This window comes from Scomber japonicus, chromosome 23 (genome assembly GCF_027409825.1).
Source record: "Scomber japonicus isolate fScoJap1 chromosome 23, fScoJap1.pri, whole genome shotgun sequence".
In the NCBI taxonomy this organism is placed as follows: Eukaryota; Metazoa; Chordata; class Actinopteri; order Scombriformes; family Scombridae; genus Scomber; species Scomber japonicus.
The window spans coordinates 12,878,590-12,893,983 of NC_070600.1; the positions used below are offsets into that span (position 1 = coordinate 12,878,590).

At 39.3% G+C, this 15,394-nt stretch overlaps 1 protein-coding gene and 1 long non-coding RNA gene across 2 annotated transcripts in view; both read left to right on the top strand.

The window, feature by feature from the left end:
- Nucleotides 1–15,394, top strand: part of grm8a (glutamate receptor, metabotropic 8a) — a 229,371-nt gene that overhangs the window by 188,536 nt on the left and 25,441 nt on the right. The window contains exons 7-8 of the mRNA XM_053343944.1: nt 12,537–12,676; nt 14,470–14,616. Of these exons, the coding sequence (XP_053199919.1) occupies nt 12,537–12,676; nt 14,470–14,616 (287 nt within the window). The remainder of the gene's footprint in view (nt 1–12,536; nt 12,677–14,469; nt 14,617–15,394) is intronic.
- Nucleotides 2,641–3,506, top strand: LOC128385099 (uncharacterized). Its single transcript, XR_008324631.1, has 3 exons — nt 2,641–2,785; nt 2,908–2,992; nt 3,480–3,506. It is a non-coding gene; the product is annotated as an uncharacterized LOC128385099 (long non-coding RNA).

The window sequence follows — 15,394 nt, forward strand, 5'->3', positions numbered from 1 at the left end:
TTACACTTAACTGTAATGAGAGTGCTGTCACACCTGTCATCTAGCTCTACAGAAGAAAGCAGTTAATATTATTCCCCTATATGTCAGTTCAGTATTACAACACATTATATCATTATTGATCAAATGTATTATAGTAGTGTAACCCATATATCAGATTATACAAAATCTCATACCATATATTGCAAAGCTGTTGTACACAAGACTTCTGTGGTTCATTTCTGTCACTCTGTCAAACAGCCACTCACATGACTCTTCAGACTCACATATAATATTCTACTTACTACCTGTTGCTCACTTATAAGCAGCAGGTAGTAAGTAGGAGATTATTGACATAAAGTTAAACAGGTGGTTTGGTATCACCTTGCTTCACCTGTTAAGACTCCCCTACTGTGAAAACTCCACAGGTCAATTCACGTTCACCACAAACTCTGAATACAGCCTGTGCAAGCCGTGGTGGACATTAGATAGACAGACAGTCCAAACAGCTGCAGTATAGTAGTAGAAAGTCAGAATGCATACCATCAAGAAAATGACACTGAATTGACTGATGATATTTTATGTGTGTCTTCATGTACTGTACATAGCCTTATTTCTCCATATACACTGTAAAAAATATCCGTAGATTTCACGGTGGAAAACTGTGAAAATGCAACAGTCTAAAACTGTAAATCAAAAAAAGGTAGAAAACAGTTTTTGAAACGGTAGAACACTGTAAACGAATATACCACACTGAACTGTACAAATTACAGATTTTTTCCGTAAAAAATACAACATTTATCCTTAAAAAAGTCACAAGACAGTTTATAGCTTATATCCGTAGATTTCACGGTGGAAAACTGTGAAAATGCAACAGTCTAAACCTGTAAATCAAAAAAAGGTAGAAAACAGTTTTTGAAACGGTAGTAAACTGTAAACGAATATACCACACTGAAATGTAAAAATTACAGATTTTTTTCGTAAAAAAAATGCAACAGTCTAAACCTGTAAATCGAAAAAAGGTAGAAAACAGTTTTTGAAACGGTAGAACACTGTAAATGAATATACCACACACTGAAAAAAGTGAACTTGGGCAACCATTGATGTAAGGAGGGATTTCTCTTTGAACTGACCCATAATCGCTATGTTTCTGTCTTTTACTTGGTTTAAGGTAAAATATCACTGTGATTAAATGTAAATCAAGGTCTCATTGGTTCAAAGTAATTCACAAACATCCAATCAAGCAACAATTGTACTTTTAAGTTGAAAACGTTGCATGTCACGTGACGTGCGTACGTACTGACGTCACGCTACAACCAGACTTCAACTTTGAATTTTCCGCCATCTTGTTTTCCCGCATGAAGACTTCACAGAAGAAAAGAGAAAGAAATCGGTAAGAAATATGCATGACTGTTAAATATGTGTCTACATTCATACACCACTCTTACACAATGTAACTTTACGCTGTTTTTATCACACAACGTCGATGATTAGCCGTGACTGTTTGGTACAATTAGCTAACGTTAGCTAGCGGATCGATACAGGTTAGCGTTAGCATTAGCATTAGCTTAGAAGACGCCGCCATGTGTCTGTGTCTGAGCGCGAGTTTCAGGTAACTGACGTCCTGCTTCACACCTACTGCCACACAAGTACAGAGTAACTGAAAACTTTATTACACTTTGACTGAAGTTTTCAGAAATGATAGTTTTCAGTGACTTGAAGCTTATTTTTCGTGTTAACAAAAGGAGAAAGACAGTGTTTGTATGTGTTCAAATGGAAAACACTTGTTTGCTCTCATTAACAAATGTCTCCTTTCTTCCAGGCATGCAGTGATCTCATATAGTTAAAAGAAGCAACGTTTAATGGGTAAGTGTTTATATTTGAATGTCATGTGAGTTATGCAGCTGAGTATCAGGTGTAAGGTTATGGTCATGATTATTATGAGATAAGTATTATTATTGTTCATCACCTGTGATATGGAGTTTTATTTTCTGTGACTGAATCCAAAGTCAAAAGCAATAGAAAAAAAAAATCAAAAGGACTTTTTGTATATCATTCCATATGTTCAACATATGCATTAAGTATTATTAAAATAATACCACATGGTAATATCCTGTGTGACGTAAAAAAAAAATCAAAATTCCAAGTAGTCCTTATGTTTCATGCTTTATTTTGTCAGTGGTAATCGTGAGGATTTGCCTACCATATAAGACAGAAGTGTATCCCTATATTACTGTATATTAAATTTATAAAATATATTTAAAATATTTTTATGTATTTTTTATATTTTATTATAATCTATTTTGTAATATATATTTATAAATTGAGTTTTCAGTATCACTTCCACTTCTACCAACAATGCCAATGTAATTTGGGTCTTTCTTATGCTCCAACCACCCCCATCCTCCCCTTTTCAGTCATCTGCTGAATGTGGAAATGTAAAGACTGTGGGGTCACCAAATCACGACGATCGGAACTTCTGAAGCATTACAAACTCCAGGAGCGATGGCCAGCGATGTTTCAAGAAGCGGAGGTATGAGCTGTTAAAACTCTATTCCAGAGTCCAGTCAGGCAAACACTATATTTTCCTGATCTTTTTTGAACTTTGCCAATGCCTTAACATGAAATGTGTTGTCTAATTTGTATATTTCAGAGCAATGCTGAATTCCTAAGAATTACAACGGTACCGCTACAACCACGATTCTTGGCTGGTTTGGATAAGCAGAGCAGTCAGCTTCTTCAGGTCATGAGGAAAAAAGGTGGAGCTGTCGGTCAGAAAATCAGGGACACCCTTAAACCTTTGGATCAGGTATGAAATGCATATGTGTTGCATTTGATTTCCTCTTTTGTCAGTTCAGTTCTCTCTGTGGGTGAGTTGAAAGGTGATACGTATTTTATCTTTCATCTTTTGATATGTCTTTGTTGCTACAGGGTGTGGACTTGAACAGAGTGCCTCCTGAAGTCGCTCGTGATTTACCTGGGTGAAGATGTGAGCCACCTGATCAAAGAGTACCTGGTAAGTCAGCAAATCATGGCAGTGCACTGAGATCAGGGTGTTTTCTGTTAAATGTAACTGTTGGCCCTGGGCGTTTGATCAGACTAATCAATAACTACCGGTATCCAGGAGAATGACATTGAGGGTCTTTCCATCTCCTTGCTGTCTTTCTCTCAGTTCAATTACTTATTTGGATTGTCATGCAACTGTCCCTATTTCTCTCTCTCTTTCTCTACCTCCCTTTGATATTTAACCCTCCTGTTGGCCCGGCGTCCGAGGGAGAGTTTCTCTCGACGGGGTAGAGACAGAGACGAGGGGAGAGACCCTAGGCTGGGACCCGGGGCGACAGGAGGGTTAAAATTAGAATGTGATCAGAGGAGTGCACATATTATGTACTACTTGCATGATTAATTGTGTGTCAATAATTGTAATCATTATTTAATTAATAATCTCCCCTCTCCCCTCCCTGGGTACAGTTATCTAAACTAACTTAATTGTCTGATTTCAGGTTGTCCAACAGGAAGAGGCGGAGGAAGAACTTGAAAAAGCCGCCATGGCCATCTTTGTCCTGCACAATGGTGATGCTCTCTCCCCTCCAAAGGACATTGGCCTTGTCATCGATGGTGTTGAGGTACTTAATGACTTGTCCTCCATTGCATCGGCTTGTGCCATGCTATCTGGCCTGACTTATGCACTCAACCTGAGTTACCCAGTGGAACTCAAATACACCTTTGAGACCTTTCAAAAAATCATCATGGATATTGAAAGTAGGCAAATGTCAAGAAGGATTCAGAACCTCAGTGCTAAGCTGCAGGAGTGAAAGCTTGTGAACTGAAACACATTGTTGTCACATTGTTAGTGTGACCCTTGGTATTCATCACAGATATCTATTTTTTTAATCAACGTACACGCTTCAGAATGGCAGTTTTTCTCGCTTTAGTGTCTGCACTGTCACCCATTAGTAAATACAGAATCACCACTCCCGATTTTACCCATGCCTGCAGTTCTCCTAGTGGCCGCTGTCGAGATACGGCTCTGAGCGCAGCAGCCCATTCTTTCTGAATGGAGTCTGCACTCCCCCTAGAGTGTAGAACCACCCAGAAAAGTGGAGTCTCTCGTTATATCCCTACAATATCTCTGGTGTGTTTGAGTCAACGATGCGCACGCATTCATGAGCACGTCGACTCTGAACGGGTCTATAGGAGGCGCGCACACACACACACACACAGGTGTTCATGCACAGTTTTAATTCCCTTCATGAAAGTGTACTGTGAAGCACCACAAAAAAACAATTTAAATTGATTGATTGACGTGTGTCCAAACTTTTGCCTACACTATATATATATATATTGGTGTTTTACTGTTAACTTTATTTGTTTGAGCAGTGTTGTCATCTTCAGGTTCCACTACAGCATTGCATTTTAACAGATGGACTATGCACCCACTGAAATGGTGGCGATTTCTTGTAACGAATAAATTGTCATTTATTCTGTCTACTCCATTAGTTCTAATGGCTTAATGTTGTCTTTGTTCTCACAGCTCTGTGCTTGCACTGGTGCTTCTGATTCACGCAGTGGAACCAGCAGATGTTAAAGCGGCATACCTTCATCGTTCACACACCTTCAAGCCAGGTTGGATCACCAGAACAGCCCCCTTTTTGACTTTGCATGCCACAGAAAGGCAAGACCTTTGGCTCCTTTCTATGGTGTTTGGACTTTGGGGCACGTTCTACACCGAAAGACTGTTGAACTCTTTGGGACTTTTACCAGATTTTCCATTGTTTAAGTCTTTTAAGACAATTTGGTGCAAAACGCTCAAAACGGCAAACTTATGTTAAGAGATGGGGGCACAGAGAGTTGTAAATTATAGGAATAAAGTAACTATTTATGGGAAACTGGTCATTTCTGTGATTTCTTGTGATTAACTATTTATTAGGGTTAAGGTTTAAGCTGAGCTGAGTGTCAGACTTTTACCGTCAAATTTACAGAGAAATTCTGGCAACTCAGCAGCCAGATTTTCACCGTTAAAATAACGGATGTCCTTTCACCGTAAAGTTTGCGGGGAAATTCTGGCAACTCAGCTGCCAGATTTTCACCGCTAAAATAACGGATGTCCTTTCACCGTAAAATATACGGAGAAATTCTGGCAACTCAGCTGCCAGATTTTCACCGTTAAAATAACGGATGTCCTTTCACCGTAAAATATACGGAGAAATTCTGGCAACTCAGCTGCCAGATTTTCACCGTTAAAATAACGGATGTCCTTTCACCGTAAAATATACAGAGAAATTCTGGCAACTCAGCTGCCAGATTTTCACCGTTAAAATAACGGATGTCCTTTCACCGTAAAGTTTGCGGGGAAATTCTGGCAACTCAGCTGCCAGATTTTCACCGTTAAAATAACGGATGTCCTTTCACCGTAAAATATACGGAGAAATTCTGGCAACTCAGCTGCCAGATTTTCACCGCTAAAATAACGGATGTCCTTTCACCGTAAAATATACGGAGAAATTCTGGCAACTGATCTGCCAGATTTTCACCGTTAAAAATAACGAATGTTCTTTCGTCGTAAAATTTACGGTGAAATTCTGGCGACTTAGCTGCCAGACTTTCACCGTAAAATTTACAGGGAAAAACTGGCAACTCAGCTGCCAGATTTTCACCGTGAAATTGACGGTTTTTTTTTTACAGTGTAGTCTTTTCTTGTTATGTATTCCTCTCATTGTTCTCACTTTCAGTGTTACACATTACCTTTCTGCCACTGCAATAGGCTAATTTCTGCAAGGGGATCATCTGCTGAACACAATTTTAGATAAGAAAACAGAATAAGAATAGGCAGATTTAAAAGGCAATCAGACGGAGAGCCAAAATGAATACAGTAGACAGAAAGACATGCATCCACATACACACAAAAACAACCCAGAGCTGGAGTTGAATTGAATTTGAGGAAATGAAAGACAGGAATAATAATTTGTTATAAGACACCACTAAATCTCACACCTGTACAGTTTTACCCCCATTTTTTTGTATGCCATATAGTCACGAATGTCTTGTTGACACAGATTAGATTTAACCAAACAAATGTGAGTCTGTCACAGTTTTTCAAACAGAAAAATACAAGCACACCTAATATGCTGAGACTCGGCATTGTGTGAGCAAAGACACACATAACTGACTCATTTTGTGCTGTCATACCATTTTGTGTGTAGGGTTAACATTTATGAATGTTGGGACAAAAGGACAAGGAGGAACATATGGTGATGGATGGAGAACTATGAGTGTGTGCATGTGTGTGGATGTGTTTGTATGAGCATGCACATTCAAATATATGTAATTTGTGCTGAAGGCCCTTTAAATGCCAATCAACACGAAATCATTCCTAATCTATGATGCATTCCCACACACAAACAGCATGACATCCCATAGGACTAGGCTACTGTTTGGAAAAAGACTCATTGTTTACTACACACCACTGAAAGCAGTCTAATATCAGCACTACTGTTGTGCTCCTTTCAACCCCTCCTCACCGCTTCTCCTCTGCCAAGTTTGGTAATGTAACTCCTTGTCCCTTGTTTTGTTTATTTCTCTTCTCCCTTGCTTTCATTTGCTCCAAATTGTATTTCTATCCGCAGATTCAGGCTCTTTTGTCTCTTTTGATCAACAATAGTGGCCCTCTCCACTTTATTTTCCTTCCACTTTCTCTTTCCTATTTTTCTCAAAGACTGCAGTGAATGCAAATCATGACATAAATGGAGCCCCCCTTGAATTAGTTTGGTTTAATTACTAGATATTGTCATACAAAGCTTTCTTGCGCTTTGCATTTGTATCAAGTGTGCAGAGTGCGTCTCTTTAGTAAGTGAACTATCTTTTTTTATACCCTTTCTTGACAATATTTCCTTTGTTCTATCCCTCCATCTTCATCTCATGTTCACTATTTAGCCAAAGTGTTTCATTCTTATTCACAGTCAAGACCATTTAGATCTGGATCCTCTTCAAACATGTGTTGTTTCATTTGCCTTGCTCTGTTATCTGCTCTGATTTTCTTTTTTTTCTTCTCCCCTGCTCAGACAAGACCTGGTGATAACAGAGAGGCTGAGGCTGAGGAGGAGAGGATGATTTTAAAGAGAGGGATAGACAGATAGACAGAGGGGAGGAGGGAAAGTTAGAGTGCTTTAGAAATGCATAGAGTAAAAGGAAAGGAGAAAAATTGAGAAGTTTTTTAGATGGAGAGTGATGGGATGAAGCAAGGCTAAGAGGTAGAAAAAAAAGAGCGAGAGAGAGAGATGGAGTGGTGAAAGAGGCTTTTGAAAAGGAGAGAGAGGAGGAAAGAGAAACAGCTGCTGTGGAAGGAGGGGAGGGCTGGCCGTAAGGAGAGTTTTATAGCAAGAAGTGAAAACTGGCTCTGAGAAGACTGCAAACAGCCTGCAAAAAAAAAGTCAATTTATGCGATGGAAAAATTCAGAAAGGAGGAGAGAAGAGTGCAGAAATCAGCAATGAGGACTGGAGTTAACCAGCTGCTCAATTTCGGTTACCTCCTCCTCTTGAGACTGCTGTGAAAATGACTGTTTTCATATGATGAGTTCAGGCTTCATTATTTCATTTCTTCTGACGTTTTCTTGCTTGCTTTTTGTGTTTCTTTCTCTGTCCGTTTGTATCCCTTTGCCTGTTTCTGTCCTCTTTCTCCCCTATTAGCGCTATGGATGCATAGCACACAGATGGGAGCCTGTTGGCAAAAAAATAAATAAAAAAAATAAACTCACACAGACATGTTTTATTAATGCATGCTGCAGTTTAGTTTTTTTTTTTTTTTTTTTTTTTGCATTTCATTTCCCCGTCATAAACATTTTGTATATGGTGAGAAAACTTGCGATTCATCCTTAGTGTTTCTAAAGTGAAGCAGGCAAGGCTGAGGGCTTTTTCAACAGCCCTTCTTCTCTCTCTCTCTCTCTATCTCTCTATCTCTCTATCTCTCCCCCCCCCTCCCTATCCATCTATCTCTTCTCCCTTGTCTCAGTGTTTCTTCGGCTCCAGCAACAGAGAGGGGTCTAAGGCTATTCATACACTCCCATTCTGTCCCCTGGCCCTTCTCCTTCCATCTGCCACTTTCAGCCGGGGTTGTTTTTACGGCCTATATGCTAATTAATACTCTCGCACATTCTGTAGTTCTCTCCACCACTCTGCCCACCACCCTACCCCAAAATCCTGCTTTCTTTCCCTTTCTGTCAAACTAAGAAAGTTTAGACTGTTTTTCAGTTGCCTTGCTATGTGATATTCACACACATTCTCTCATGTCACCCTCATTTTCCCTCTCTTTTCTCTTGCTTTTAAGTCGATCCATGTGTCTCTGCATCTATCCGTCTGATAGACAGGATTTGATGCTTTCCCGCAGACCTGCTTACTCTCCTATTTTACTTCTAACTTCCTCTGTCACTCTTTTATTTTATTTTTGATCTTTTCTTCCCTTTTTCTCCTCCGCTGTCTAGCTGTGGCTGTTAAGCTGGCTAAGGGTTCAGGCGTTTCTGCTGCCTTGCTTGGTTTTCTTCTCATATTCCTGTTATTTTTCGTCACTCCTCTTCTCCAGCGCTTACTCTTCCTTGGATTAATATAATTCAGATTGGTGTGAATGTATTTGAACTTAGTGGCAAATCAATTTTTCATATACTTTCCTGTTCCCCCTGTGTTACTGTTTCACTCTTATCTCCCGCTGCAAGTCCGTTTTAATTCGACTTAAACTGACATGACTTTACTGCATGAAATCTTTCAGTCATTATTATATGTTGTATTACATTAATGAAGCAAAAAGCCATGACGTGAGCTTTCCTTTGCAAATTGAGAGGAAAGTTGTGAGAGTTTCAGGTTTCTTGTGATATTCTAATTTTGATCCCCAACGGAAACGCCTCCAACTAAGTCAGGAAAAGCTACAGAGCGGCGCCTCTGGCAGGCGGGCAAAAAGTATCTTGCTCGGGGGCACTTCAGCAGGGGTTGCTGCTGCTCTTGCTGTGAGAAAACCTAGAGAGATAAATCATGTCTGGAAAAACATTTCATTGCACCAACAAACAAACACACACACACACACACACACACACACACACACATGCACATGCACACTGACACTCCCCATGCCCTCAAGCAGAGGTTTCGCCATTCTCATCAAGCCCATGAGCACCTGACCTCCCCTGAATTAGAAACTCAAACTCCGAGATTATTTCTCTGATAATTCACTGGTCAGGTTACTCTAGGTTATGCAGAATTAATGCAAATTAAATAAGCAGAAATGTACATCTTTGACCTCACAGAACAGGAATGACCTCATTTTAGGTATGGTGCAATGTTGGCATTATTATCAGCAATACTAAATACATGTGTTCTGATAAAAGTACAATAAAGATATTAAAAGACTATAATATAAAAGAGTGTATAGAGATGTATGGCATATCAAAATACATTTTTCATAATATAGTTATTAGTTTGAATTGGTTTCATTTGGACGATAAACAAGAAGACTCCCTTACAAATGTAGTTATACAAATAATGTGCTTGTTTGTTTGTGTTTTCAAGGCTGAATATGCTACTTAAAGTACCATTGTCATGTTTCAGGTTGCGACGGAAACATTCAGCAGTGCATCTCAGTGCATATCTTACTGAACATAGTAGGTGTCACTACAGTATGAGGTGGAGGTGTGTTGCTAAGGCGACAGCTACATCTTTTATTTTTCAAGGTTGCGCCAAGTGAAGCAGGAAGTAGTGAAAATCTATATGTGTGGATATATCTACGCTCCCACACTGATGACACACAGTGCAGCCAGACTACATTAACATATTCACATTTAACATTATGATTTTTCTTCATTTGTCTGTTTGAAACAATATTTGGCTCTTACTCACCCAACAGATTGGTATTTTTGTTGAGATTAAATGATTATATGGGACAATAAAAGAGTGCATTTTCATTGAGATAATTAGAGATTAATTTTAATAACTAAAATAACTAATAACGAACTAAATTCTGCATGTTCCATTTGCACATATTGGTGATTATCCAGCTTGAGCCTTTTCTGTAAATGTTATGTTGAATACCCAAATGGAAATTCATTAGGCCTGTAAGCTTGTCCATGCATCTGTTAAACCAAAACATTAATCAGAAGTGATGAGGGGTTGTCATCTACCTGTTTTTCCAACATATTGGTTAGATGCTGCCAGCTCCTGTCATTCCTACTGTATATATGTGTTTGCAATAATTGCCACTGCTTTTAAAAGTGTGCTGTCTTTATCCACCTTACTCAAAAATGGTGGAAACACAATGAGATTAATAATCATTTTCTACTCAAGGTAACCACTGCTTTCAGACAGTCTGCTTTTTCTCTGCATAATTTGAAGTATCTGCCAGCACTTCTCTGCTCTGCACTCAAGCTGTTTTAATCACTGACTAATTCTAAATAGACATCTGTGCTTATTGGTGAAAAGCAAAATAATAATAAGAAACTCAGCCAATAGGCGAGTGGTGAGGACCAGATGACATGTTCATCACTGGGTGAGAAATAAGCCTTTTTACTTATTTATTTATTTATTTATGGACATCACCCGCCGACTGGCCAAACAAGTAACTAAAGTACGCCACAGTCATTACTTACCAACCTTGTCAATGAGCACTGCATCTTAAGATCTTTGATTTTATTTTTTATTTCATTCTTTCCCTTTTTTTATTTGATCCTGCTTTAAAAGTACTAGAAGGCGAGGAAAAGAGGAAAAAGAGATTTAGTTAAGAAATTAAGTCAGAAGAGAGACAAAGTAGACAGAGACACGTTAGATATAAGAATGGCACAACAATGAAAGAAGGACGGTAGGAAATTTGGAAGGAGATGAAGAAAGAAATTCTCATAAAAAGAAGACCTGATACACTGTAGTACACTGTAGTCGATGAAAGCAAGAGAAGATGAGGAAGAGAGAGGAAAGCAAATTTGGTGGTCGTAGTACTAGTCTAGTACTATTACATTTCCTCTGTCTTGACCCATTTGTGCTTCGTGTACACTCAGGCGGAGGAAAGGGAGGTCATATGGAACTATGAAAGAGTAGAGGGAGGAAGTAGATGAGAAGAGGAAAGTAGATAAAGGGATGAGAGTGCAATGGTGTTGCTACATGGTTAGCCCAACATTCTGGTTGCTAAGTAGGTTGTGAGGATGTGACTAGGTTGTCGCTAGGTGGTTACAGTGGTGCTTTGACAGAGTATTGACTTGTCATTAGGGTGTATGGTAAGGTTGCCTGAGAAACTAGTCGGATGTGTTTATTGGTTTGTTGTAAGTACTTTCTAGGACAATAGATGGTTGCTATGGTGTTGTTGAATTTTATAATGTGTTTTGGAAGGTTGCTATGCTGACTCTTGGTGGTTATTAGGTATTGAAAAGGTGGGAAATAACATGTATTCAGGGCAGTCTGTTCCACACACTCTTATTTCTGTACATTTTTGGCACAGTTTGTCTGTTGCTATTTTTACTTTTCTGTCTCCATCTTCACACTGTGTCTCTCCTCTTTGGTCCAAACAGGTAATCGTTTTTATTTTTTGTATCCCCAGCATCATTCCACCATATCAATGACTTATAGTACACAAGTGGAATTTCCATAATGCAGTGCTTTCTCCACATGTGCACCGTAATTGGATTTCCTTTATGCTACGGACTCTGCAATTTGATTTGATTGTATCGCTACATAAAAGAAAGAAAGCGAGTAAGACAGGAAAGGATGAGGATAAAAGCTTTGTGTTCGGCCTTATTGGTGGTGAGAAAACCAAAGCTTACAGGGCACATAAACTTACCCATGCATGTGCAGATTCAATCACACCACACTTCAGCGCTCACACGTATATGCAAGTACAACTCAGCATAGATTAAAGACTAAAGGTGTAAGTGCCTTTTCTATAGCGACTCCTGCCTGAGGAAATATGACTTCATTAAATGTATATGTTCTTTGTGTATTTAAGCCTTTCTGCAAAGGCGTGATGTGTCATCTACTATATTCCTATATGAATATTACACATTAAGGAAGCAGTGTATTCATAAACATACAACAAAATGATGATGAAATATTATATATATTAGCATGTAATATACTTTATTTTCTTTTTTCCTTCAAGCTATTTGCCATCTTAATGTGTAACAATCTGTTACAAACTGCTGCATTTGATTTTTACATCTGTGAAATTCTTAGTGGTGTTTGTTCTCATGCTGTTTATCTGTACCTCTTATCTTTCAGAAAGTATTTTACACTGTTCCCTGACAGCATTCCCTCTTTTTTGCTACATTAAGAAAGAAAGGGATGACATCACTCTGACTTCAGCTATCTGTTTTTATTCCTAGAATATGCTGCTAAACAAGAATACATATACTTATTTTATCAAAGATTCAACCACTGAATATGATTTAACTTTGTCCTTTTTACATCTTAGAAATTGCGGTTGCTTCTGTGGGGATCAGTACAAAGTGGAGCCACATGAGCACAAACCCAAATGTAGTCGTACCAGATTAAAAGACCGGTCTGACCCTCTCCCCAACATCTACTGTTCTTTATTCCAGGAAGTGCCGGCACACCGGTGATGTTCAATGAGAATGGAGACGCTCCAGGAAGATATGATATCTTCCAATACCAGACCACGAACAGATCTATTGCGGAGTACAGAGTCATTGGTTCCTGGACCAATAAACTACACCTGAAAGTAAGATTTTGCCTTTAAACGCCTTTACGATGATGCAAAATGTATTTAGATTTTAGTGTTTTATTGAAGTCTCAGAGGCTTTATGAACAAAATTCCTTTGCAGAATAAAAGTTCAACATCATTATGTGCATCATTTCACAAGAGAGTGTGGATCTTCCACTCAGGAAGCCTTGTGCAGGGAAATACTCAGCCTGACTGACACACACATCCACACAAGATCACACATCTTTACATAAGCTGTACACACAAATGCAGAAATCGGAGTGTACACCTGAGCATTAGATCCACACAAGCTTTGTTCCTGCTTCTCAATCCATGACTTACACGCACACATGCATTCACGCAAACTCCTTGAGCACCGTGGAATGCTTGGTGTTATAAATCCACACAGGACTTCATTAAAAAGGCCAGATGACAGATGAGGAGACTAATAGACATGAAATGTTTTCTGCCTGATGGACGGTCTGACTGACTGAGGGAGAGTGAGAGAGAGCGATCGAGAGACTGCAGCAACACACAGGACACCTCACAGTTAAGACACACACGACTGGGCACTTTGACAGTTGACAAATTAACAGATGTATTTGATTTGTTTAACAATCCAGTTGGGTTTGAAGGCTCAGTTGCAGATGTTGTGATGGTGGCATGTGAAAGTTTTTCACAATCAACAAACTGTTTGGATGCTCATCGGTATAAAGTGCAAGTCAAGCCAGTTTTTGTGGTAAATGTTTGAAAAAGTACATGAACTTTTTTGTATTTGTATTTTTAGTATAAATCAGACTTACATTCACACACACACACACACACACTATTAGGTTGGTTGTTAATCTTTAAAGTACAATCCTTATACAGCTACTTAATTAATGGAAGAAAGGTTCATGATTGGGCCTATGTTGCTATGGGTAGTGCATAATTTATGGGTATGTGGTGTGTGTGTGTGTGTGTGTGTGTTTGTGTGTTTAAAAGGTTTCAAACAAAGCTAATTTGCTCTTCAGCACAAACAATACATTACACTGTTTCTTTATCATTACATTATTTCTCCAGACAGATATATTAGTAGCACCAAGATGTAAACAGCCAGTAACTCAATATTGTTTAAATGATGAAAGTGATAACATTTCTATATGTGTGTCAATGATCAAATCAAGACCGTTTTCTCTGTCCCTGATGAGTTTTTCCTCTAAACTAACTAGTTTTTGTTGGACTGGTAGATTGTGTGTCTTTTTAAAGCAATGCTCAATTTTACTCAGCACCCTTGGCAACGGGTGAACCGAAGGGACTCAGTTTAATGACAGAGTTTATTACAAACACTCGCACACATAACAACAAATTAAAATGCACACATATACACACACACAGACAAACTTAGGGAAAGCTCAGGGATTCACTATATTATACCAACATGACACAAGCACAAACAAACAAAATGCACAGTAGGAGCATATGTGTGCACACACACAGAGGGAGAGAGAGAGAGTGAGTGAGAGATAGAAATAAATAAAGATGGCCTATTTGTGCCAGATTTGATTATGGTCTGATTGTTGGCTTCCAGACTAGTTGGTGTTAGTTTTTGTGCTCAGCAGCACTCAGGAAAACGATCAGAGGATGCGCTTGTGCTAATTGCTCTCCAAGTTGCCCTGAAGACACATTTTTTGCAGGTACAGAGACAACTGAGCATTAAAGGACTGTTCATGCACAGCTATATCCGCTTCAACAGATGATTGCCAATATTTGTGATGCATAATGTCTCGCAAGAGGGCGTGATTTTTCTGTCTCCTCTGATTCTTTTCTAGGTCGAGGACATGCGTTGGAGAACAGGTGACCCATCTCTCCCGCCATCTGTATGCAGCATCCCATGCCGTGCGGGTGAAAGGAAGAAAGTGGTTAAAGGTGTACCCTGCTGCTGGCACTGTGAGCCCTGTGAGGGGTACCACTATCAGGTAGACCTCTGGAACAATAACAACCACTAAGACTTAGGGGTTACATTTTTTACAGGAAAATGCACATTAATCAACTTTGCTGTAGATGTGCCACAATTAGCCAAAAGGCTTAATCAGTAGTCAGTGGACAGACACTGTAATACTTTGCACAATTGATGATCAGATACCATACCACCAAGTTACCATAGTTTATGAAAACTACTTACTTTTAGGAACATTTTTTTTCCTTTTACTTTAACATTATCCAAACCGTTTCCTGAAACTTCCTACCAAATTGTACACTGTCTGAAAACTTGCATTACGGGCGGCTGTGGGGCAGGAGGTAGAGCGGTCGTCCTCCAATTGGAAGATTGGTGGTTCGATTCCCGGCTCCTCCAGTCCACATGTCGATGTGTCCTTGGGCAAGACACTTAACCCCTAATTGCTCCCGTTGCTGTGCCAACGGTGTGTGAATGTGAATGAATGGTTAGATCCCTCTGATGAGCAGGTTGGCACCCTGCGTGGTAGCCCCTGCCATCAGTGTATGAATGTGTGTGAAAGGGTGAATGACTTGTCATGTAAAGCGCTTTGAGTGGTCGCACAGACTAGAAAGGCGCTATATAAGTACAGTCCATTTACCATTTACCATTACACGGTTCACAGGTTTCAGGCAGAAAAAATACACCTTAAACATAATTCAATTATGTCACTCAGTCATAGACACTGTAGTGACCATTGAAAAAACATGCAATGTTGAAACTTTCTCAAGCCACGAAACCACAAACAGCCAACAACAGGA